Source organism: Pomacea canaliculata, linkage group LG6 (assembly GCF_003073045.1).
Source record: "Pomacea canaliculata isolate SZHN2017 linkage group LG6, ASM307304v1, whole genome shotgun sequence".
In the NCBI taxonomy this organism is placed as follows: domain Eukaryota; kingdom Metazoa; phylum Mollusca; class Gastropoda; order Architaenioglossa; family Ampullariidae; genus Pomacea; species Pomacea canaliculata.
Window position 1 is genome coordinate 6,490,948 of NC_037595.1, and position 24,459 is coordinate 6,515,406.

The 24,459-nt window shown below is 38.2% G+C and overlaps 1 protein-coding gene across 1 annotated transcript in view; it reads left to right on the forward strand.

The window, feature by feature from the left end:
• The window catches only part of LOC112566018 (cilia- and flagella-associated protein 47-like), a 51,937-nt gene that overhangs the window by 9,685 nt on the left and 17,793 nt on the right, over positions 1 to 24,459 (forward strand). The window contains exons 12-39 of the mRNA XM_025241940.1: positions 36 to 118; positions 249 to 345; positions 489 to 592; positions 824 to 936; positions 1,170 to 1,303; positions 1,616 to 1,726; positions 2,008 to 2,138; positions 3,669 to 3,791; positions 3,991 to 4,200; positions 5,556 to 5,623; positions 7,666 to 7,834; positions 8,567 to 8,768; positions 9,391 to 9,589; positions 10,015 to 10,106; positions 10,243 to 10,372; positions 10,627 to 10,726; positions 11,106 to 11,271; positions 12,717 to 12,960; positions 15,708 to 15,905; positions 16,432 to 16,630; positions 16,836 to 17,129; positions 17,563 to 17,679; positions 18,061 to 18,195; positions 18,381 to 18,644; positions 19,174 to 19,197; positions 20,928 to 21,210; positions 21,834 to 22,085; positions 22,303 to 22,415. Coding sequence (XP_025097725.1) covers positions 36 to 118; positions 249 to 345; positions 489 to 592; positions 824 to 936; positions 1,170 to 1,303; positions 1,616 to 1,726; positions 2,008 to 2,138; positions 3,669 to 3,791; positions 3,991 to 4,200; positions 5,556 to 5,623; positions 7,666 to 7,834; positions 8,567 to 8,768; positions 9,391 to 9,589; positions 10,015 to 10,106; positions 10,243 to 10,372; positions 10,627 to 10,726; positions 11,106 to 11,271; positions 12,717 to 12,960; positions 15,708 to 15,905; positions 16,432 to 16,630; positions 16,836 to 17,129; positions 17,563 to 17,679; positions 18,061 to 18,195; positions 18,381 to 18,644; positions 19,174 to 19,197; positions 20,928 to 21,210; positions 21,834 to 22,085; positions 22,303 to 22,415 — 4,355 coding nt within the window. The remainder of the gene's footprint in view (positions 1 to 35; positions 119 to 248; positions 346 to 488; positions 593 to 823; positions 937 to 1,169; positions 1,304 to 1,615; positions 1,727 to 2,007; positions 2,139 to 3,668; positions 3,792 to 3,990; positions 4,201 to 5,555; positions 5,624 to 7,665; positions 7,835 to 8,566; positions 8,769 to 9,390; positions 9,590 to 10,014; positions 10,107 to 10,242; positions 10,373 to 10,626; positions 10,727 to 11,105; positions 11,272 to 12,716; positions 12,961 to 15,707; positions 15,906 to 16,431; positions 16,631 to 16,835; positions 17,130 to 17,562; positions 17,680 to 18,060; positions 18,196 to 18,380; positions 18,645 to 19,173; positions 19,198 to 20,927; positions 21,211 to 21,833; positions 22,086 to 22,302; positions 22,416 to 24,459) is intronic.

Consider the following 24,459-nt stretch of genomic DNA (forward strand, 5'->3'; position numbering starts at 1 on the left):
AAAGATACTATTACAATCTTGTGTCTCTTTTCTAGCTCTGCCACCACCCAATGAGGAATGGAGATTACTAAGTACTCAGGAGCTGGCTGTTGCTGAGAAAGAAGCCATGTCCAAACCGGTGCGTTATTCTTTTCTTCTGTTTAAAACATCATGGAGTTTTGCTGGTGGTAATGTACTGGGGGATTATTACAAGACCATGCTGATTAAAATTATTTTTAGTTTTAATCAACTTATTTCTCTGAGAACAGGTGCAGGAAGGTCTTAATGCTGTTCCTACTACAGACAAAGAAAAGGCTGACTGCAAGAAGTGGCTCAGTCCACAGAATTTGCACCAGATCGTAGTGGGTAAGTGGGTAAGTTATGGCATAGAGGTATCTTGTGAAAGTGAATAAGTAGTAACAGGTGGGTAAAAAACTTCTACTAACCTTTGTTACAATAGCTTTAAAATCAGTTTTGCATCTTCATGGACTTCTTTTCTTTGTTACCAGGTCCCCCAACAATAGAGTTTGGAAAAGTATGTATGCGCTCAGTGTCACAGAAGGAGCTGAACATCATCAACAATCTGCTGGACTACATTCTTGTGGAGGCAACGGTCAGCCAACCAACTATTCTCAGTTTGATAGCATTATTGTTTCTCTGAAATACTACTCAATTTACACCCTCCAAGTGTTTCTTAACAATGAGTAAAACTTATGCACTCATAAGAAAGAATTAAACAAAAGCAAGTTTTGATTAATCAGTGGTTTTGTGATGTTTGTATTTTTTCTGGTTAACTTTTTATCAGACTGAAGCTATTGTCTTATATTTTCCTGTTTGCTTATAGATTGATAGCCGCGAGCTCCGTCAGAGCAGCCCACTGTCTCAAGTAGTTCCACCACGCTCAAGGGCAGTTATCCCTATCATTTTTGAATCCAACACCAAGGGCAACTTTCAGAGGTAACCTTTGCCTCAAGGCAATGTGGTGGTTAAGTAGATGTGAATTACTTGGTGTAGCAGGCTTGGAATCTACATATTAACATAGCAACGTGCATTTCCACTGAATATTTAAAGTACAAGTAAGATATTTTTGATATGCTCTTATGTCTGTTATACAAATGTTTATGAGGTGGGGGAGTTTTTCACTCAATGTCTGCAAAAGTGTTACCTCAAGGCTGCTGGCTGTTTTACAGATCGGTGACATACACAATCAATGGATTCCATAAGAATCATGTAACTGTCATGGCAGAGGTGGTATGTGTGGGTCTGGAGCTGTCAACAGAGAACCTTGTCCTGATGCCCACTCTGGGTCTTCCTGCAGATGCAGGTGTGATGATTGTTATCAGGGCATTTGTCATTCTTGACATTTTCTTTCCATGACATGTCCCACAACACATGTAAAAAAACTTGAGTCACTTTCAGACAAAAATTATAAAAAATAAAATGCTTCATTGGCTTAAATAACAACAGCAATTCTTATAAAGTCCTTTATATTGAAGGCAGAAAACATGAGATAGGATATTTTGATTCAAAAGTTTTCTTTAACAAGCTTTTTAGTACAAATGTAAGCCTGAACCTTGATTAAGATGTTTCACATATTTTCTCTTATCTTCAATCGGGTGTTTTTCTTTGTGTATAGGGTTCCGTGGTGTCATAACTCTTCACAATCGTCTAAACTACCCTGCAGAGTTTACCTGGTCACCAGACATAGGTGAAAGGGGTACTGCTTTCTCCATTCGACCTGCCACAGGTTTGATTCCAGGCACTGATTAATTGATAATTAGAAGTGGATAGATACAACTCTGCTTCAGATATGTATGCTAGAGAATGTGCAACACAACCATTTGGTGAATATTTGATAATTCAGAATGACAGTATCCTTTAAGCTCCTCTTGCCATTTTGCTTGCATTTCCTTTAAACGATTAAGCATTTCTTATCTTAAGCCTCAAATTAAGAAATTTTTTTTTAAGTATGTCTATTTCATATCTGATATTTAGTATATTGATTACATGAAGTTGTGGTATACTCAGGTACGGTGAATACTAATAGCAGTCTTGACTGTGAAGTGGTCTGGCACCCATCTTACTTGGCACCACAAGATGGCTCCTTCATGCTCATTGTGCATGGTGGAGAACCTCTCAAGCTTCAGTGCCTTGCAGAGGTGAGGTGACTGAAAAGATTTAAGAATTTGTCATCGAGTCTTGTCAACCATAGCCACGAATTTGTGAACTGAGGAAGCTATATATTATAGCAGATAGTTGGAAAGCAGAAAATAAATTTTATGATGGAATTTACAATAATACATATAAAGAAGACAATAAATTGTGTTCATGTTGATACATGTTGAAATGAAGTCTCTCTCTTTCTTTCACACACACAATTTCTTTATCTGCTTGTCTGCTAGTCGGCCAGTTGGTAGGCTTCCCTGTACAGGCTTGCAAAATTGCTGCCAAGAACAGACACAATCTAGCAATGACCTTTTGGTAGTCTTAGGATATGAGGGACACAAATATTGTATAAGGATATGTCTACGTTGTCAAAACTACAGCCAATGGGAGAGCTGAGTGCATGTTAATTAGGTGTACCCAGAACTTAGTGATGTTTTTAGTCATCTGTCTCAAGAATAGAAGGTTTCCAGGATGTTTGCATAGATTTGGGGAAATCTTGCACTTAACATTACCTAGTCAAAAAAAATGAGTTGCACCCCCGACTAAACCTTTAATTGCTGCATGTCTGCTGTTTAGAGCTAGGAAATGGGACCACGTAACGCCTTTCCTTTGTTTTCTACACTGGCTACCCATCCATTCTCACAATCAGTACAAACTGTTGCTGTTCATTCCTTGTTGCTCCTTTGAGGAGCATAGGGCCGCAACAACACCTTGCCAGCGGACCGCGGTTTTGGGCAACCCCCATCATTTGGGCCCAGGTGGTTCCGATGTCCTTTGCCTCGCTCTCTATTGTTCTTTTCCATATCCTAACTATTCCTGTCACCAGAACTAACAACATATGGTCACAGGATTTTTAGTTACTGTGCAGCGAAACAATGGAACTCTCTCCCTTTCCATCTCTTCCACCTAAGATGAGAGAGAGGGCAAATGAAGAATGTTTGGTCGGAGTGTAAGTGCTAGGTAATGAGTGATTGAAACAATACAAACATATTTATTTATGCACTTCATATAATTTAGATATTCTACTTGATTGCATTCTACTGCCGAGAACGAGATGTATACCACGCCCTGCTTTGAAAGGGTCGTCGACCCACCAAATAGATAATTGAATTCAATTCATCTCTTCCACCTACCTACAAATGAATCCTTCAAATTTGCGTTGAATGCACCTCTTCCTTGAGCATTACACAGTCCACACAGTGCTAGTCCTTTTTTATCGACTTTCATCCTTTCACCCCGGCTTATTGCTACTTTCCTACTTGTCTTCCTCTGCAGAATCACATATTCTCAGTTCTTGTTTCTTGGTTCCTCTTTGCATTTTCTATATTTGTCATCTATTTGTCATCAGTACTGTTGTTTATTTCTCCATCCCTCATATGCTGTCCATGTCCGTGTCTCATTCTTGTTTTAAGGGCTTAGAGCATGCTCCTTACAAGTGTGAGTATGTGCTATACAAATCTTTCATTTATTATTATTACTGCCAGCAAAAACAAAAAAGATAAAACCACAGAACTGTCTTGCAGATGGGACCAACATCAGTGTCTTTTGTGGAACAGCGGATTGCATTTGGATCTGTGCCAGTGAATCTCACAACAACCAAATCTGCTTTTCTGCAAAACACAGGGGTTAACCATGGCTACTTTCAGGTAGATAAGGCTTATGGTAAATAAAGCTGCTGATAAATAAGGCTTGTGGTACTTTATATTTCTTATCTGTTGCTATTTGTCTGCTTTTTTTTGCATTTTACGTATCATTTCAATGTAGATATCTCTTCAGATGTATTATTTTCTGTTGTATTTACAATTTTGTTTTGACCCTTGAAAAGCTAATATGTTAAAATTCCAGGTACTTGATCCAAACCCTTTTCCTGGACTGACTGTGACACCGGTTCATGGTGTCATCCCAGTTGGTGGAGTCACAGAGCTCTTTGTCTCCCTCACACCAGACACTGTTTTGAAGTTTGATGCACACATACAGATTGCCATTAAGGGTAGTCGCACAGTGGATCTGCGGATGGGTGGTATAGTGGAGTCTCCTTCAGTTGATATGAGTGTGGTGAGTCTTGTGCGTCACAGATTTTAATTCTACTGTTGTGAATGTAATACTGTGCCATGCATAAAAAGGTCAAATTTGTCCTGTAATCATTCTGCTGTTAGAGAATAAGACGTTAGAGAGACTGCACTTCGCTCAAGACCATCTTGCAACAGCAACAATGGCTAGGCTGGAAAGGTCTGGTGCAGCCATAACCTCAGGTTTACCATGAAGTATACTCTGACAAGTCCTTTTTGTAGTACTGGTCCTTCCTCACAGATGGGAAACATGGATTCTGCTTGCTTGATCTTGGGAGGAGAATCCAGGCATTAGAGAACGTGTTCTTGAGGAGGCTGATGTAGATCTCGTACAGCGAACTTACAAAGCAATGACATTGTATGAAGCATTTTCACCACACTCATAGGACACCAGGAACCACTATTTGCAACAGTCAAGCAGTGTAAACTGGTCTGGTTTGGTCATGTGACCCATCACAGAACTCTTTTCAAAGACTGTTCTTCAAGATATCATTAAGGAACGTCAATTCCATGATTCCATGATGGCCAGAGGAAGAACTGGCTTACAAACACAAGGGAGTGGACTGGTCATTCTCTGCAGGACCTGCTCACAATCAGACAGGCCTGAGTGGCAAGCCTTGTCAGCTGCTGTATCCATCCATGTGCTCTCCCAGCGACTGGTACCAGTCAAGAGATGAGTAAATGAATGGGTAAAAGGTATCAGATGCCCATTAAATGGCTGGGTCAGCTGGTGTGAATACAGAGGCATCAAACCAGCCACTTTGTTCTAGCTATTCAGCTGTTCATTTCTTCTATGACCTAAGTGCTTCACAATAAAGCAATGTTTGCAGAGGCTGCACACCATTTCACCAATTTGGAGATAAGACGTTTACCCTTGTTTTCCCCCACTTTGCCCTGGGAAAACATTTCAGCTCAATAATAACCACAGCTCTTATTGATTAGTGCGCTCCACTGTGGGATCAGAAGGCCCCTAACAAAAAAAAAAAAAAAAAACCTCCTGCCCACACAACAACTGTTTTGCAGAAACAGATACTTGAGATATCAAGGAAGACAGCAGAAGGAAAGAGTATGTCATGCCATATACACCTGAAGCCACATATTCATTCCCTGTATGACCGCTAAGCTATGGGGATGTTACCTTGTCTTATGCAATGAAAGTTTCTTTGAGCAACAGCTTGCCATGTCTGAATGATTTGAAAGAACTGGTCAATGTGGTTAGAGGTATGTTTTTTGGGTTTCAGTTATTTAATACCAATCTATGCTGCTTTCTTCTTGCTTCCTTGGCAGTGTGTGACACCAGAGAAATATACTAAAAGGAGTGCTTTTGTGCTTCTATTGCAGAATTCTTTCAACTTTGGTGGTGTTATTGCGGCTGCAAATCATCCATTTCTTTCAAGATGTTCAACAAGGTAAACTGATCATAACACATTTCACCAATCATTTTACAACAGTGATTAGTTATCTTATGTCATGCATGCAGACTCGTCTTCTTTTTAACTGGTTTATAGGCTGATCTCTTCAAGATCTTCATGAAGCTGGTACAGTAGTGCTGGCAAGTTCCTGGTTCTTGCTTAGCAAGAATAATAATAATAAAACACATGGTTTATATAACTCATACTCACGCTCATGAGGAGTGTGCTCAGCATTTGAGACAAGAAGGAGACATGGACAATATACAAATGACTGAAGAAGAAACAACATACTGATGATTAATAACAAATGCTAATGAAGACAAACATAGAAAATAAAGAGGAATTGGGTAACAAAAACTGAGGGTTTTGTGATTATGCAGAGGTAAACAAGCAGCGAAATAGCCAATAAATGAAAAAAATGGAGAGGGTTTGAAGAAGGACTAGAATTGTGTGGACTGTTCTTAGGAGAAATGTTTAAGGAAGAGGTGTTTTTAGTGCATATTTAAAGGATTCAATGGTGTGTCTCTTTTCTGGAGACCTAATTGCTTCTTTTAGCTGAAAAATAATGAAATTCTTTAATTTTCTCTCCTTGTAAGAACATGCCATTAGCGAAAGTTTTCTTTTTCCTTAGGATGTCATTTTTATGTTTTCTTGACTTGCTGTATATTTTTTTAATATCCAGGTTAAACAAATTGATGTCTTCTAAATCATCTAGGAGAAACAATAGTGAAATTTATGGGGCTTATACCTTGCAAGATTGATGTTTTACTAGATAAACTAATCACTGTTCTGTAAAAGCATAGGATGAAAATTTTATATGATGTATAAAATTTATACATTTTTCTCAGTAAGCCTTAAATCATAGAGGGCGTAGATAAACAGGAATACACTGTTATCTTTTAGGGGAACACGCGCTGCAAGCTGGAGTTTGACTTGACCCGTTATAAAGATTTCAGTTTGAGTTTTCCTGGGTTCCAAACTACAGGTAAGTGACAGGTTACAATGATAGATTTTATTCTCAGGGATTTTTGTTTCCTTGTTAAAAAATGGGACAGAAATGCCCGATATACTTCACTAAGAGTATTTTCTTTTTCTCAGTCATGCTATTTATCATACTTTTGCAATGGATCTCTTTATTAATATAAAATTTTACATTAAAAATTACAATATAATATTCCTGTTAGGCAAACACATCTCAGATCTCAAAGAAGTAGCATGTGTGGGCGTGTGAGAGAGAGAGAGGCTGCCTGAATATACTCTATACACACACACATAATTGTTGTACACAGTCCAAAAAAAGAAAAACGGAAATATTGCTCAACTTATATTTTTTTTAAAAGCTTATAGCTGGTATAGTAACTAAATGTATATTTAGTACCAAAATCTATTCCTGCAGCTGTTTGTAATAAGACAACAAAGTAAAAGATTGTAATGCCCTTTTATTGCTCAGAGGATCGCAACTACCAAATAATGAACCCTGGGATGTCTACCATCACTATTTTGCCACTTCAGACTATCAAAGGAGAACTGAGCTTTCTTCCTCTTCAAGTAAGTTTCTAATGTAGAGACAAAAAGTTACTAAATATTATCTATATTTAATTTTAATATTTTTTTTAATTGAAGGAGTTGAATTTTATCTTGTGTTGACATCTGCTACTTTGGCAGTAGTAGTTATATACAGCATGTTAGTATAAACTATAGAGCAAAGGAAGGTAATGCAGTGGTTTATTCATCATGCGCTGGGGACATTTGGAACAAATGAAACTGATAAACTGGAAAATACAATATATGTACAAAAATAAGAAATAACAGATTTCAATTTTTGAAACTGGATTTCACACAAGCTAAAATGGTTCTTTGCAATAAAAGAATTTAGAAACTGATTTGTATGCTGGAAAAGTTTGTGGTCAAATTGCGATTTCCTTTGATCTTTTGCTCAGGTAGCAGCCTACGACTTTTTAATGCCAGTGATCATCAACCACATGAGTGCACCCACTCCATCCGCCACTCCCTCCCCCCCAACCACAATGCCCAGCGTAAAGAAGACTTTCCATCAGCCCATCAGCTCTCAACCTGCTGTTGGCGACTCCCCGTAAACAGATACTTGCCACAGCACTGCGACAGCCTCTGCAGATTTCTGACAATCACATTAACTTTACCTTGTCATCCTCCATCATGGACAAGACCTCTGGCTGTGGAGAGATGAAGGTGAGAGTGATTCCAGCATCGATGGAGCCATGGCTCATGTAGTAGGACACGTGACTGCCACAATTGTTCTCAGCAGCCGTGCAGTAGAAAGGGCAGGCTAACAGTTTTCAGCTTATCACTTTCTTTTTTAATGTAAGGAATAAGGTAAGGGAGCTGGGTGCTAGCTTTATATTTCTGAAGCAATGAAGCATATGCCATCCTGGCTGCACATCATTTCTAATAAGAATCTCGAGATCTGTTGTGTGAATGGCAATATCTTCTTGGATGGTTCTGACATTTTCTACCTGCCTACGAATTTTTGTTCACGTATTTGGTTTTGAGGTGCTGTGTTATACAAGGTATGAGAATGATTTTTAACAGTTCTCAAAAAAAAAAAATACATGTCACCTTGTGAAGATCATCTCTAATGAGTTGGAAAATTTGCAGAATATTCCACTTTCTGGTGAATTCTAATGGAGTTTTATGGATTAGAATGCCAAGCTTAGTATGTGGTTGTTCAGCAGGAAAATTGGTAAAAATGGTTGGCCATTAAAATTAACGTGTACGACTAGAAGGGGCTGTTTACATCTCTGCAACTAACAAAATGTTAAATAATATGTTATATTTAATATTTATTAATCAGCTGAAAAAATGCTTTATGGGTGGAGCTTGTGGTTACAGTAGCTACGTACGTTGGTTTTAGTATGTACCATACAAACTGTAGGAATAAGAACTTTGTTGTGTTATTTCCAGACCACGGTGCTCGTGAACAGCACAAAGGAGGTGCTGCATTGGGGCTTGGATCTGCGACAGGCCAACAAGACACTGAAGGATGGCATTATCAAATTTGTTCACCCCTCTGGTGTCCCTTTCATCTCAGACGGTAACTCTAATGGCATTGAGGGAGAGCTGGAGCCCGGCAAAGTTATGCCTATCGCTGTTGTCTTCTCGCCAAGTAAGCAAGAAAAAAAAGTTGGAGGAAGAGAAAATCCGAATGTGTGGGGACAGTTATGAAATGTCAGGCCACAAATGTTTATATTTTCCCCCCTCTTTTTTCCTTTTCTTTGTTGCCATTTTGGATGGTGCCTCTGGTTTCATTCTGCAAACCTGTCTTAGCCATCTCCATCTTCTTTTTTTGAATTGTGGTTGTTATACTTGTGCAGTTGGCTCTTGTGGTGATTTCTGTGGTAGTAAATATATTTGATCAGAATACCTTCAAAAATTTTCCTCAAGTATTTGGTTTGGAAAGTCTCGAGTTTCTGCAGATCATGAGTTTAGAAGGAAACAAATAACTTTGTGGCTATAGCAATGTCTGAACTTCAAGGCTTGCACACAAGTTCACACGATACTCATGATGCCGCATACTTCCCCAGTTAACCCAGCTGTGGAGAGTGTACCTCTTTTGCTCATCAAAGTGGAGAAGAGCGCTGCCCTCACAAAAGAGTTGGCACTAAGGCAAGTGAGGTCTCTAACACCTCACTCCCAGACCATAAAGTCTTGCAACTGCCTTAATACCTGGTTAGTTATAATGAAAATTTTTGTATCTGAGGATAATACGTTCACACTTTTGTCCTCAGAGAAGCCAGGTTTCTATGAATGTCAAGTACCAGTGGTCATAAAGAACCGTTGGGAGGCGCCATGTCAGACACTGACTATAACTGGCTGTTTGGAAGAATCGTATATTCAGTTTGATCCTCCTGGAGTTTGTCTGACACCTGTTCCTCTTCTGACTGAGATTTCCTGTGAATTTAACATCTTGGCATTCAAGTACACACTGTAAGTCAAAAGATGATGCTGCTGTTTATGGTATAAATATGTGGGTATGCGTGTGTGTTTTGTGCACATGTGTATGTGTGTGCATGTGCAAAATGTCACAATTGTTGTATGTTTTAGAGAGACAATAATAAAATGAAAAGGGAATAATTTTAGGAATGAATGCACATGTGAAAGAGTGAATGTGAGCGAAACAAGAGTACATGGTGGCAATGTGGGCAATGTATGAATAATATAAAGACCAATAAATGTGCTTAATTTGATTACAGTGGATATAACTTTTTGACATACTTTAATGTAGTGCTCTTCAGTTTTTTGAAGGCCAAGAATACTTATTGTCTAATAGGCTGTGTCGTTTTGTGTGAAGTGTGAATAAAAGTAGCACTGACAAAAATTGTGCTTAGAATATCTGTGTTCACAATTTACAGACCAACCCAGATAACAGCTGAGTGTCCTTTGATAGAGTTTGAAGATGGCGACACCTCGAGTCCTCTTAAAGTCACCTTCTTACAGGGTTGTGGTGAGGCATTGTCAATTTATTTTAATTAACTCCACTGTCATTTTTTTCTTGTGACTGCTAACAAAATGATAAAGGAATGGTGTGCCACTAATGAAACTTAAAATAGACAAAGCTTTTGGCTATTTTTTTTCTGCAGAAATCCCTGCGCACAAAGAAGAAAATGCTGCAGGTGACACATGTTGCCTCCCATGCAGAGTGGTTTTCTGTAGTTCTAAGCCTGTGTCCTTTACCAAGCCTATTGTGTTCCATGATGGTCAAGGTCATAGGTGAGGATTCAATTGAACTTGAAAAAGATATGCAAGATTAACTATTATTTTAAAATGGACCAAATAAAAAAAGCATTGGAAAAAGCAAAATCAAATGTAAAATATTACAAAAACAAAGTATTGTGCAAACAGAAGGAAAATGTTGCCATGGTGACAATAGGAAACTTTCTGAACGCTCATAATTCTGAGGTGTGTAAAACTCATTTCTTCACAATGAAATTTGCCTATTTTTTTCTGTTGAAATGGTTTTGCAGTTTCTCCATGCCAGTCACGGCCACAGCAGACAATTGCATACTAACCTGCTACCCATTCCTTGCACTTCATCGAGTGGACCACCACATTGTCCGTGAACAGGTTAGCTGAGCTGCCTGCATGGAGAAGTTTGCCCCTTACCTTATTAGATAAACATTTTATAGTTGTGCTACCTCGATGATTTTCTTTTAATAAAATCTCACTTCTGTTTTTTGCAAACCTGGACTTTCCTACTAAATATAGCCCTCTGGTAAGATGTCTGTGTTGACAACCTGCTTTGAACATGAACTGCATAGTCATAAATTTGTCGCATTTACGATTTTGCTTCTACATCTGAAAGTTTTATCATAATTAAAGCTATTTATTTCCTGTTAAAAAAGTTCAGTGTAGGATGACTTTTAAAATGAAATCAGTGATTTTGTGTGTGTGTGTGTTTTGTGTATGTGTGTATATGTTTACTGGCGCATGTGCATCTGTGTAGGGCAATGGGCAAGAAGACAACAACAACAATGATGCAACATTCAATAACAATGTGGTCATCGTCCCTGTTCATTCGCCAAATCGTTCAGCAAGTCGACCATCAACATCAGCCACTACCTCCACCTTTCAGATAGCATCTAGTTTTGAGCACTCTGCTAGTGTCACAGGTACTTACTGATGCAAGCAAATATACACGGTGTGTTAAACACACACACACTTTCACTCTCTCTCTCACACACACACAAACATCCACATATAAGCACACACACACATTTATATATATATACAGATAAGCACAGTGAGGGAATTGCCAGCTTCTGTAATAATAATAATGAGGATTTATATAGCGACTATCCAAAGATTTGCTCAGAGCCCTTTACATAAATCATGCGTAGACTAAATCATCAACAGTCATCTACCCATATTTGCATGTAACAGAAATGTTCACTTCTACAACACACACTCACTCATACGCAAAATAAATTACAGACCCATGTTATGCTCATGGTCATGGTCAGTACAGGGTCCCAGTGAAGTTGTAGTTTGGGAAAGATGTGCTTAAAGTTCAGACTTAAAGGAAGCAAGAGAATCGAAGTGAAGAAGACTGATGGGTAATCCATTCTAAGTTGATAGGGCTTGATAGGAGAAAGACCTCTGTCCATTTGTCTTCGACTGTAACATAAGTTTACAAGAAATAAATTCATGTCTAAAATTAAAAAAAAACATGATGTACACAATCCCAGTTTTCATTCTAATTTCACATATGGAGCTTATACATTTTATCTGATGATATCAAGTTAACCAGGAGCTCAAATGGCCTTGGTAATCAAATGGTTCTGTGGCTTATGGATAACCAGGCAAAAGACCATTGGATTATCTAAGTACAACGTTAAATGTACCTATCAGATTAAGTCTTTATAGCCAGTGTGGGCTATCCAAAGATTTGTTTATCATATTTTCATTACAACATATTTTCAGTAAATATAAAACAAATCTGACAGATCTTCAGGTAACTGAACTGTATTTATTAGTAGCACTGTATATGCACTTAAGAGTTGGTCAAGTGGTTGCTGTTTGCAATTTCCTGCAACTGCTGTTACAGCACTGATGTGTTTTAACTTTTCAGTGATCATGCGGATTAGGAATTGTATTACCATTTATTTCCATGCTCAACACCAGTACAGAAAGCAAAGGAAAAAAAGCACATTTTTTTGGTTTTAACAGGTCTTTGTGGTCATAAGAGGACAAATGTGCTATAATGTCACTATGTATAATAAAATTGAAATATCTGTACAATTTTTATTTTTTATATGTAAGTGATAAACAGATAAACAAGAAGTAGTAAAATTGAAATTGAAATTTATCTTCATGGTAAAGGGATTTCTGCAATGGAGCACTTGCCTTGGGATCTCCATGTGCACTCTTATGCTAGTAATTGGTTATTGGTCTGTATTTGTCTTGCTTTACATTTATTAGTTATGGATAGGGGCTTCCATTGACTGCCACTCATATACTGTGGGGTTTGATTTGGGACTACTGTTTTGCATAAACATGAGAAACATGAAATCCAACATGTTTATCAAGAGTCTATACTACATCTGGTTTGCTGCAGAATCAACTCGGAGTACTCCAGGACCTCGAGAAGGAGCTATGAACAAGCCTCCCACAGGATCAGACTTCAACAACCGACAGCAGCGAGAAGGGCCTTCACGTCTCGGATCAGCCATGTTTCCAGATGAAGATTCTGAGGAGGGAATCTTCCATGTTGAGGTCTTGCTGGCAGTTCAGCGCTGGTTCTCTGCTCATGGTTGGCCTGGAGGACCTTTTCCTATTTCTGTTCCTGAAACTTTGAGAAAGTAAGTAGCATAGCTTAATGGCTTGCGTGTGTGTTGATCTATGTTCTAAAATTTTTCATAAGCTCCAGAAATTTAAAGACAAAAGCGCCAATTTAAGGAGAAGTGGAGTTATTTTATTAATTACTGCTTACTAATATACTGGGTTTGTATAAAGTATTTCTTTTGTATAATTATTCTACCTAGTGTTGCTTTTGTATGTTTTTATAAGATCTATCAAAAGATAAGCATAATGATATCAACTCTAAATCCTCATCAGTGCCGTCAGCCAGCCATCTTGTAAGCAATTTTTTTATAATATGGGGGAAAAGTCACAGGTGCATATGTACATGCATGTTTTGTGGACTGTGTGGGTACATTTTTAGTGTGGGCATGCATGCATTTTCACATGTCAAACCAGATTGAGTTGTCACTCTTTATTTGCAAACCTTGTATAACCAAGCGTAAGATTTGTGTCATTTTATTGGTGTACACTATTTTGTTTAGACTTCCTGTCATGTATTGTCCTTCAAGGGTGAGGGAGTTTTGAGCTTGATCAATGTCATCCAAAGAAAAGAGGAAGTGCAATGTAGGAAAGATGGTTTTCTTTCAGTAGATTTAGAAAATTGCACAACTTGCCCATCCTAGTTGTAGGAGGGGTGAAGAGGGGAGGGAAGCAAAGCATGCTGTCAGCAGTACATAATGTCTCAAATGTTCATGCTTCAGTGGATTTACCTACTATATTCTTACATAGTGAGCTACAACATAAAAAACTAGTGTTGCAGTTGTTAGCCTTTAACTCAAGATATCCTAGCTGTCATTATTTAATCTTCAACAGAAATTTCTCCCACAACCCCACGTCCAAAAACATGCCACACTCCTCACAACACGTGTAAACATCACACTATTACACCCTTAAGCAGTTCATCATCTTCTACATATCAGCCCACAATGCTGAATTCTACCCTAGTATAATTCCACTAACTTCCTTGTTAACAGAGTCATTAAAGTCAGAGAGGCACTAGATTGTGCCTCCGCTTCCGTGAAAAGGAAAATTCTTACTTTGGATCCACAATTGCCATCCTTTAGCAGGATAAGGTGGTCTTCCTATCATTCCCCCTCAAGCAGGTGATCTGACTACAGTTGGCTCAGTTGCCCAAGGGGGCAGTCCATTCCGTAGGATGGAGATGCATGACTGCATCGATCCATCTCCAGCATCGGCACAACCCCTAGAGCTTCAGTCATGTAGCAATTCCACAGTTTGTTGGATTTGCTGGCTGCCCCAGGAGTTGGTCCGCTCCCTTGGATGAAGACGCACGTCTCCAGCATTGGCATGGTACTCGGTCCTTTGGTCCGCACTGCCACATCCCCAAGCTGCAGTCATGAGCCATTCCTGTTGGCCTCTGGAGTTGCTGGTCCCACTTCACCTTCTGACGGCATATGGTGGAGCCCCTATTGCTCAACACCTGTATTGCTCATCCCATGAAACTTCCTCACATCTCCGCCAGCTGTCCCATGTCTCGGCATCAGTATCAGCTTCAGGCAGGTACGGCTTCCAGGTCAGCACACAGCATCAAGGCAGCCTTGCTCTGGGATCAAGAAAAGTTCTCAACACACAGCATCAAGCCCAAAATCTGTTGACCAGTAAAATATCCACCCCTATTAAGCTTGACATGGGGTCAGTATGGCACGGACCGCATGTAGGGTCCAACAAACTAAGGTCCCCACGATTTTCATGTACAAGAGGGCTATGATCACAGGTGCGCTACTACCCCAATCCCCCTCTATACGCTGACAGTGACACTAATCCCTACACACACACACTCAAAGACTTCTAATGTTAGAAATCTTCATTAAGTCGAAGTAATGCTTTTGCTGGCTTTATTGTGCATGTTGTTTTTTTCTCTTTGTGCTGCCTTCTGAACTATCATCACTTGCATTAAGGTCAACTGAGAAAATATTCATAAACACACTGGAAAACATCTGCAGTCTCTTCACAGCAAAGCTTGGAGCAACCTGTGTGTAATCTGCTTCTCACACTTTATTAAGAGCTGCTTTAACCTTGTCCATGTTAAAGATTTCTTCACCGCCTCTTCATATTGCATTTTTCTTTTTTCATTTTTCATGTTGACTGATGTATCAAGGTTGCAAGCATCCCATGCTTGTTCATGTATTAGGATTTTTTTGAATCTGTACAATTTGTAAAAATAATGGGACCCATAAGCTTGACTATAAGAGCAGTGAATTATAAGCAAGTCTACCACATGGCACTTTTGCCTCTTATTTACCCAGATAGGTCAGATATCCATCTGCTGCATGGGCATGGGAACTTTTCCAACCAGGCCTGTGTGAACCTTGAACTATTGACCTTTAAGGTCAAGCACTTTTAGTAAGAATCTAGAGAAATCCTGCTCAGGTTTGAGCAATGAAAGAGAACGTGCACCTCTCTTACCTACTTGGCTAGTGTTTACATATTTATCTATGCATCTCATGGATAGAATATAACATGAGTTAAGAGTCATGGGAGATTTTGCAAAATTTTGTCATTAAAGGAATCTAAATAATAAGAGATATTTAGAGGGAGATGTGGCTCAGAGTGATCCAAAATGCAAGAATGAACAAATCTGTTGTGATAGGAAACTTCATAATACAGGAACAATATCTTCTCCAAAATATTTCACTAACAAATTCATCCTAAATGATTGAAACCCACTGTTTCTGTGTCTTTTCACAGCAGCACTAATAAATGGACTGTCATTTTCATTTTGTAGTATTGGTTCCAAAGGCCATGGAAGAGGCAGTGCGATGCGTGGCAATACAAAGGACACAAAGACTATATATGACATGATCACACACCTAAGTGGCCAGAGTGTGCCAGGTATACCCGTCAACCTCCCATTGCCTGCAGACCCAGTGGGTCGTGTCAAACAGCTCTACTGGCAACATTCGACACTGCTGACATTCCTCAAGTATATCTCGCTTTATCAAATTTTTGTCTTGCTTTATTTCTTTCTTTCACTTTCAGGCTTTTTTTGTTTTACAATTTTAATAAACCTGCACATTGTCTTTTTCTTTATCTTGATGCCTGTTTTCATTTTTCATTTGTTTGGATTCATTTAAAGATGCAGACATATGTATGTTGTTTCAGTTGATGTGGAAATTCTTTGTTGATAAAAATATTCCACTTTCTGTTTATTAAACTTAAAGTAATTTGCCAATGCATGTCATGTAATCTGTGGTCATGGGCTGAAAACTACTGATTGACAATGACAGCAGTCAGTGAAAACATGTTGTGATCCATTTTGCTACAGACAAAGGGCTAAATCCTGTGGAAAACATTTTGAGTTGAAATACATGCACTATGGATGAGTAATGTGGGGATAGGCAGGTCTGGTAGCAAATGACTTTACAGTTTATTTAGACATGTAGGAGGCAGGCAGGTAGGCTGATTTTGAGTAAGTTAGTATTGAGCTCATTGACTTACTGATCTATTAGGTGCCAGGGTGGGTGTGTGGCCTCCATCCAGCCAGAGTACCTGCTGAGTGCTCAGGACTTTGCGGTCTGGAGGCAGCTGCAGCAGGAGGTGAAACAAGCCCTGGAGGAGAATGGCCAGGAAGAGGAAGCCAAGAAAATCCACATCAGTGATTACATGGAGGAGGATATCTTTGAAGGCTGTGTCCAAACGAGCCTGGACTGATATTTTGCTACAGATCCTGAAGGTCAGTAAAGATGAAAGTTTGAGTATGAGCTTACCATGAGCATGAGGGTTATGTTGATGACAGAAGGGGAGAACTTGTTCTGCTTGTTGTGCTGAATGTATGTGATGTCAGTGATTAGATCTGTGTACATAACTTTTTTTGATGTGGTTAATTAAAAGTCTGTTATTTATCTGATATCAGACACTTGTCTTGGCCAGTGTGACACTGCGCAGCTACAAGAGCCTGACACTTTATGAGAATGGCAGATCTTTGCCACTAGTAAACCCAGATCCTCTTGCTAGCAACATCTACAGTGTAAGCGAGCGTATTCTCTTGGTATGGCTCAACCATTACTATGAAACCTATCGCCATAAGATATGGAAGAACAGCAAGAGAGGGGATGTACCTTCATCCAGGTGGATTGTAAACTACGATTATGATCTGCTAGATGGTTTGGTGCTTGGAGCACTTCTTGGGGCCTATATGCCATTCGTGGTAAGTGTTGGAAGATTTTTTTTGGAACACATTTTTTCAGATGTTTAGCAGCATTTCAGCAAGCATTAAATGATCATCATCATTGCCTTTTTCATCTTTATCTTTAAGTGTTTCACTCCACTGACAGCACACAGATAAGTTGGTCGCAAAAGAAGCGATCAGTCAAAAGTACTTTTATGACTGTTACTAAAAAAAAAAATTCATGGCACTTTTCAAATGAAGTTACAAAAAGCAACACAACAGAAAGCCTTAACTTATTAAGATACAGATACATACACAAAGTATCTATCAAAAGCCACATCAACAGCTATTGATACAATATGTAAAAACAAAAATATGGCATTGTTGAAGCAAATTTAATTCATAGTAAAATTATGCTCATCAACTTTGTAACTTAGCTTTGTCTCTTTTTTTTTTGTCCCTGGTCTGATAGATCGAGAGTCATTTGGAGGGCATGTACTCACATCCAACATCTGCTGAACAGTGTCTGCACAATGCCATTAAAGTTGTCAATGCCATGCGATATGCTGGCATTGATTATGACGTACAGGTTAGAGTTGGTTAATTGTTGGACTTTAATGGTTTTAAATTTAACATCACATTGATATATAACCACTTTTTAAAGTGACTTGATGTGACACTTATTATTATTATTACAACAACAATTTATTTTAAATAAATCTTATTATCAAAAGTAAAGGAATAACAACATTAAATATTTAAAGAGGTTTCAACTTGATAAAACTTGCGAAACCTTGTTTTGCTTTGCTACACATATATTTATTGTGATGCCATCAGTAAAGCATCTCTGAAATGCTATCACAGTGAAGGTTTGGCTTTTGTTTGTGACATGTTTACTGTGATAACTTCACCTACCATGCTGTGGCTGCCACTTCTGTATTGTCATTACATTATCAACTTATGTCGCCAGGCCATTGACATCACAGACCCAAACCCCATCATGATGCTGCTACTGGTGGCATACCTGTACCAGATACTCCCTAGCTTCCTGCCCAAAACCAATCTGGAGTTTATTGGTCCTTTGCATAGTACAGTCACTAGACAGGTGCGTAAAATAGTTTGCATTATGCTGTTGCTTTAAGTATTAGCCTGTATGTTTCAAATGGTAAACCCTAGCCTACACCAGAAAAAGAAGAAAAAAAATTTAATCTAGGTGTGATCATCGCTAGCATAAAATTTAAAAAAAATTTCTAAGCAGATATTTTGAATTATTCACCTCTTCACTTGCAGGTGAAAATAAGCAACCCCACTACTAAGCCCCTGACTTACCAAGTGCTGCTAGCAGGTCAGGATGCAAATGATTTCCGTGTTCCAAAAGGCAACATCATTGTCCTCAGCGCCCGCCAGGTGATTTCCCTGTCGGTGGAGTTCACCAGCAGGTTCCTGCGACCAGCAAAGGCTGTGCTGGTCCTAGTCAGCACCCACCAAAACTCATCCACAATCAGCGTGTTGACCTTTAACCTGTGTACTCAGATTAACAGTATCACTCCTATGGTAAGTTGACCAAAGTTTGAACTATTCAGCTTGAACGTTTTGTGTAAAACTATTGTTGTAAGATGCCAGGTTGTCAGCTATGTCACATGGTATGGTAACAAGGAGGAAGAACAACTAATCTCAGATCATGAACTCTGCGTTCTACCTCACTGTGCTTTCCTATCTACCCTAAATATGCCTTTGTGTGCAGGCTGGAACAGATTAAACTCTGACTATATATACATTGAATTTAACCATGTAAGCTTGCTTGCATCTGCCTTTCTCTCTCTTCTAATATTCCTCTTTTTTCTTATCGTCATCTTTTTTTCTCTTTTTCTTCTGCTCCTGTTCTTTTACTTCTCTTACTTCCCCTCTCCTACTTCATTGCATTCCTCTGCTGCTTCTATACTTCCCTTCTACTACTTCATTGCATTTACCTCTTTATGTGGGACTGTTTGGTGTGACTGTACATAACGTGACTCTCTTATACCCTCATTCATGATGACTAGAACACTCATCAGTGAAAAATTATTGGCTGCTTGGCTTTCAGAAAGGTTCAGAGCTAACGAGACAGGTATGAGTTATTTTTTATTTCAAAGGCATGCTCTGAACATAGCAGTAAGTGCAGTCTTGTCTTATCACAACTGTTCGTGTTAGTTGAATTATGTTTCTTGTTTTTAAGACGTATGAAACTTATCTGTTGGATTATGCCCCTTGGCCGGATAGGAAATAATAAATGACAGATAATATCTTAGTCTGCCTACTTTTATAATACCGATAGATGTATTATGAATTAACTTCTTGTGTTATGTTGGTTTATAAGTTTACAAATATGTTTCTTGTTGTTTTCTGGGATTGTTGTACTTATATATTTTTAAATCATCTTTGCTTGTATCAGATTATCAAAAAGTATTGTGTATTTTCTAAGCAATAACACTACTGTGTGAATTATTTTCTTCTCAGGATACTCCAGTTTTCTCTCTCTCCCTCTCCCCCAAAAGTGTGAAATCGCTAGTGAGGTGGAAGCACTTTCCTACCAAATAAACCAACCAACCAATCAACTGGTGGGAATTATTTTTTCCCACTAGTTTAAGCAGGATATAAAAATATATCTAAAATCTGAAAATCTCAGTCTTATCTAGATATTGAAGAAGATAGAAGAAGTTTGTTTTTTTTAGTTATGCCAGATAAGCATGCAACTGGTTACCCCCTAACAGAGATTAAACACCCTTTGGCTGTGTTCCATGAAGTGTGATGGGCCAGCAAGTGCCATGTGGCTGGTCAACCACATAGATATATCTCCGTGGTCAATCATTTTCCTAGTATTATACTGAAAAATGCATTGCGTAAGTGCTTTAATATTTTTTAAGCAAACTTTCAGTCTGTGAGGCTTAGACTGTACAATGTGCACATAGACCCACATTTTGTCCTGAACACCACACAGTGTCCATAAAATCAATGCATAAAATAAAAGTGCATCACAAGAAACAATAGATTAGCGAAGTACACAACTACAAGAACAAAAGGAGGGATAGGAATATGATTAGGAAACCACCAGCTTCTGGAAGAATTCATGAAAAAAATGGCTGGTTAAGGTCAGTCTTCAAAGTAATCACTGTGGCAGTCAGCAAGGGCAAAGTACTCCATGCATTGTGCGGCCAGAAAAGCAAAAGGAGCAATGCCCAAATCTGTCTCATCTGATATGAGGGAGATTATAGAAAGTCTGCATGAGAAGACTGAAGCAGCTTGCTTGGCTAGTAGAGCAGGTAACTTAGGCCCTTGACATGCAGGCAGTCATGACCATTTTGCAGCTAAGGCAAGCCCGAACTCACAACCAGTGCAGCCTACAGAGGAATGGTTGGCCTTATGCTTAGAAAAGACAGTGCGGACAGTGTTCTTTTGAGGTCTTTACAGGTTGTCAAGCAGGCAACTAGAAAAGCCAGCTTAGACGAATTTGCAGAAGTCCAGCTGCAGACTCTTCTTTTGTTTTTTGGGGGGTTTAATTTGGTGCAACTGCTGGCAGAGCTTCATGAAGATCAACTTGCAGATTGAATTTATGCAGTATTCCAGGGAGAATGGTGCATCAAGAATCATACAAGGAATTTTCACTGTCGAGGAGAGTTAAGCACTCAGAGAATGTAAGAGCCACAAAAATATGACACATTTAAAGTTAGAGGTTACTAGAAACCATTAGATTTTATGATCAAGTTTTTTTTCTTTACAAAGAGGGTCTTCATATATATCTGAAAATTAGCTTCATAAAAGAAATCACTATGTTTCATGTGTGATTTTTTTTTTCAATAGATTACTATGAAAGTGGAGTCACCCTGCTATGAACTGCAACGTGTGATGTTGAATGTGAAAAGCCCATTTAAAGTGGATGGAGCATTCCGTGTTGTGCTGATAGAGTCAAGTGGAGATCTGCTAGACTCAACCATATCAGCATCTCAGCTAAGCGTGAAAGAAAAGAAGCTAAAGAAAATTCGTTCAAAAATTGACCATGGACAGGCACAGAGTGAGAGACTTGAAACCTCATTCTTTCCCAAGTTCACAAACACCCAAAATCCTAATTCCTTGAACAATGAAGGTAATATACAAATCTGATTTAACTGAAGTCTTATTTGTCTTTTGTGTATGTCATTGTTCTAATGGCAGGACAATCAAGGATGTATGAATAAAATGCCATAACAATACTAAACATTATTCAGGTTTGGTTTCTGTTTTTGTATTTCTTTTTTATTTACTTAAAGCCAGTAGTCTGCTAGTAAAATGTTTTTTAAAAAAGTTTCTTTCGAAAGTTAAAAAAGACCTGCTATTAACAAAGCATTAGAGGCAGGAAAGAATGAAGCAGCTTTTTGTTCTCCATTTAATAGAACATGCAATAGAATTTGCAATATGAGGACCAGCTATTAATCTTAGTAAAGTTACAAAATAACCCTTTAGTTTCAGAAGGCTCATGACCTTAGGACTAACAATCTTCCCTCTCATATCAAAATCCATAGAACATTTGTGGTTCACATGCCGTTGTTTACTGAAGACACCTATGTACTGAGATTTCGTTTCTGTCCACTAGCAATGTTTTGCCTGAAGATGTAATTTGACTGGAGCGGTTTGTTTGGAAACTAAAGTTTTTCTTGGAAAAATAACTTATTGTAGTTGGCCTAATTTGTCCTGTCTCACTGTGTGAACACCCACATTGTTTTGTTCCAGATAATTCCCAAAAGCTGTCTGCTTTCTTCACTGATGTTGAGTCAGTGTATTTGAAGCCAGATTCCTCTGTGACTGTGGAAGTTAACTTTTTGCCATTTTCTTTGGGTGAACACCAGTGCTCTGTTGTCTTCATCAATGAGACAGCTGGAGAGTTCTTGTACTTGATTGAAGCAAAGGCCACACTGCCATTGCCATCTCCTCTTCCTTACATGCCATCACCATGCTGCACACAAATCAGCAGTACTGCTACAGGTAGTTACAAAAGCATTGCACTTGACATTATGTCAGCTTGTTAAGGCGATTTTTGTTTTTGTTTGTTTATTTTTTTAGTGGCTACAACAATGCTGTAGCATACAACTGACAGATCAGCACACAGCAAACACTTGAATTGAAGAAGTGTTAAGAAATTTTGATGAATATTTGATGCACAAAACTTCTGCTTCTAGAATATAGAGATGGGTGTTTCCAGGTGACGATGTGGTGAGCTTTAAATGCAAAATAGGACAGGAACTGAAAGAGACGCTCTACATCCCAGTCAACAATATTGCACGAGAACGTGCTCTCTCCCTGGCAGCCCAGCAGGTATGAGAAGTGATTAATAGACTGTTGGTGGTATTTTGTTAGTTGTTTTTTTTTAAGCAGGGAGGGGGTTTCCAGAGTAATTTAGGAAGTGCAGCAAAGTAGATTTTTCAGCTTATTCAGTGCTTCAGAACTACAAAATAATAAAAGTACTTAACAAATTTACATAGCTGCATGCAAGGATCACTTACAGTTTTTATTGAAAATTTTATTATGTTTTTGACAAAGAGAAATGTACAGCAGTTGTTTCAGAACCTTTGTTTAGAGAGAGTGACAATGACCAACTTCATTAATTCCAGTTGGCAGTTATACTTGGGAAGTGTGGTCAGATAAAAAAATAAAACAATAAACAAAACAAGTGATAAACAAGACAAATGATGGCAAGCAACAAAGGGATGCGTTGTTATTTGCATACCGTTCATTCAGTTTGTAAAACCTTGTCGATTGGAACAAAACATCCTTGATCATAGCAAGGGACTACACTATACTTTAAGAACAATGATGAGTTTTAACTTTATTTCCAGATATTATTCTCCTTTTCATTAGCTAGAAACCCAATGGAAAGAAACTTTTTGAAACATTTTCATTGATTATTCCGTCAGTCCCAGATGTGACTTACTTTCTAAACTAATCAGCATGAAAGTGCAGAACTGCATGAGCTATCCTGAGCCAAAGTTTATAAACATTGGAAGTCAGTCATGATAAGCCAAAGCATTTATCTGGCGCCCTTTCCCCTGTAGTAATGTAGTAATGACATTTAGTCATAAAGAAAAGCAGTTCCAGCTGATAGAGAGTTGTTGTTTTTGTATGGACGAAAAGGAGAAATAAACTGAGAGCAGAGAAGAATGTAAAAGCTGAGAAAGTACGTTAAGATTTAAGTTAAAGTTAAGATTGTTCTTGAGTTAAAAGCAGAGCTGCATTTGAATCAGAGTTTTGTTGAATATCTCCCAAAGCTGTTTATTTTACACTGCAGCATTTATATTGCATCCATACAAACATTTACTTTGCATATACAATACACCGTGTACATAACATTTACAGTGTAAAGCATGAGGCACATATAATCACTGGACAGTATAGTTGGCATAAATTTATGAAAAGACACAAAGATACTAGTCAGTATTTTTCTAAGCCACAAGTTGCATATATATACAGCAGCAATTGTTTTACAGTTACGTAATTATTATTCCATGTGTGCATTAAAATTTTATTAAATTATTCCTATGACCCAGCTCCTTCTTTGCATTAATTTTCAATTTCAGCCAAAGGAAAAGCAGCCGGTATTATCAACACACTCTTTTTTATGATTCTAGAGTTTGTTTTTATTTTGACTTGTGCTTTTTTGTGAAGTGTTATGAAGTTAAAATTATATTTTCATTTAATAATGATAGTAAAGTTAATTTACAGAGCACTTTATCCCACCATCAAGGGCTAGCAAAAAAATGTAAACACACAGACCAAACACATACACAGATGCACACAACATAACATACAAATATTATGCCTGTAGAATGACAAATTGGATGATGAAAGATATACAGCTTATAGTTGCTCCTTGTTTAGTCAAGTTGAAAAACTGTGAGTGAGGTTGCAATTGCTCCTATCCACACCATAGTTCGAGTCATAGAACTAAATAGGACTAATTAAATAAGTAGAGTAGTTTGCAAAATGCTTCTCTCAAAACTATAATATTGAATAAGCTTACAAGCCATTGAAAGTACATATCCACCGATGCAATTGTCATCATCTGTTGTGAGTCACAAATCATAAATCATTTTGATATTTTCATTTACTGCTTTTGTTCAGAAACGGAGATTAGACAGATAAGCACACACACACACTGCAAGAGTTCTACAGTTGAACAAGCACTAAGGGGATTATAAATGGAAAAATTTTGTTTCAATTTAACTTGGAAGATGAGACGGAATTATTACCAGGACTAGTGCATGTGTGCGTGTGTTTTATTTTCCATGAGTATTAAACATTGTCATTAATTGGTCTTTTCAGTTTATTTTTCTTGTTTAATAGACCATTGCACTGAATATTT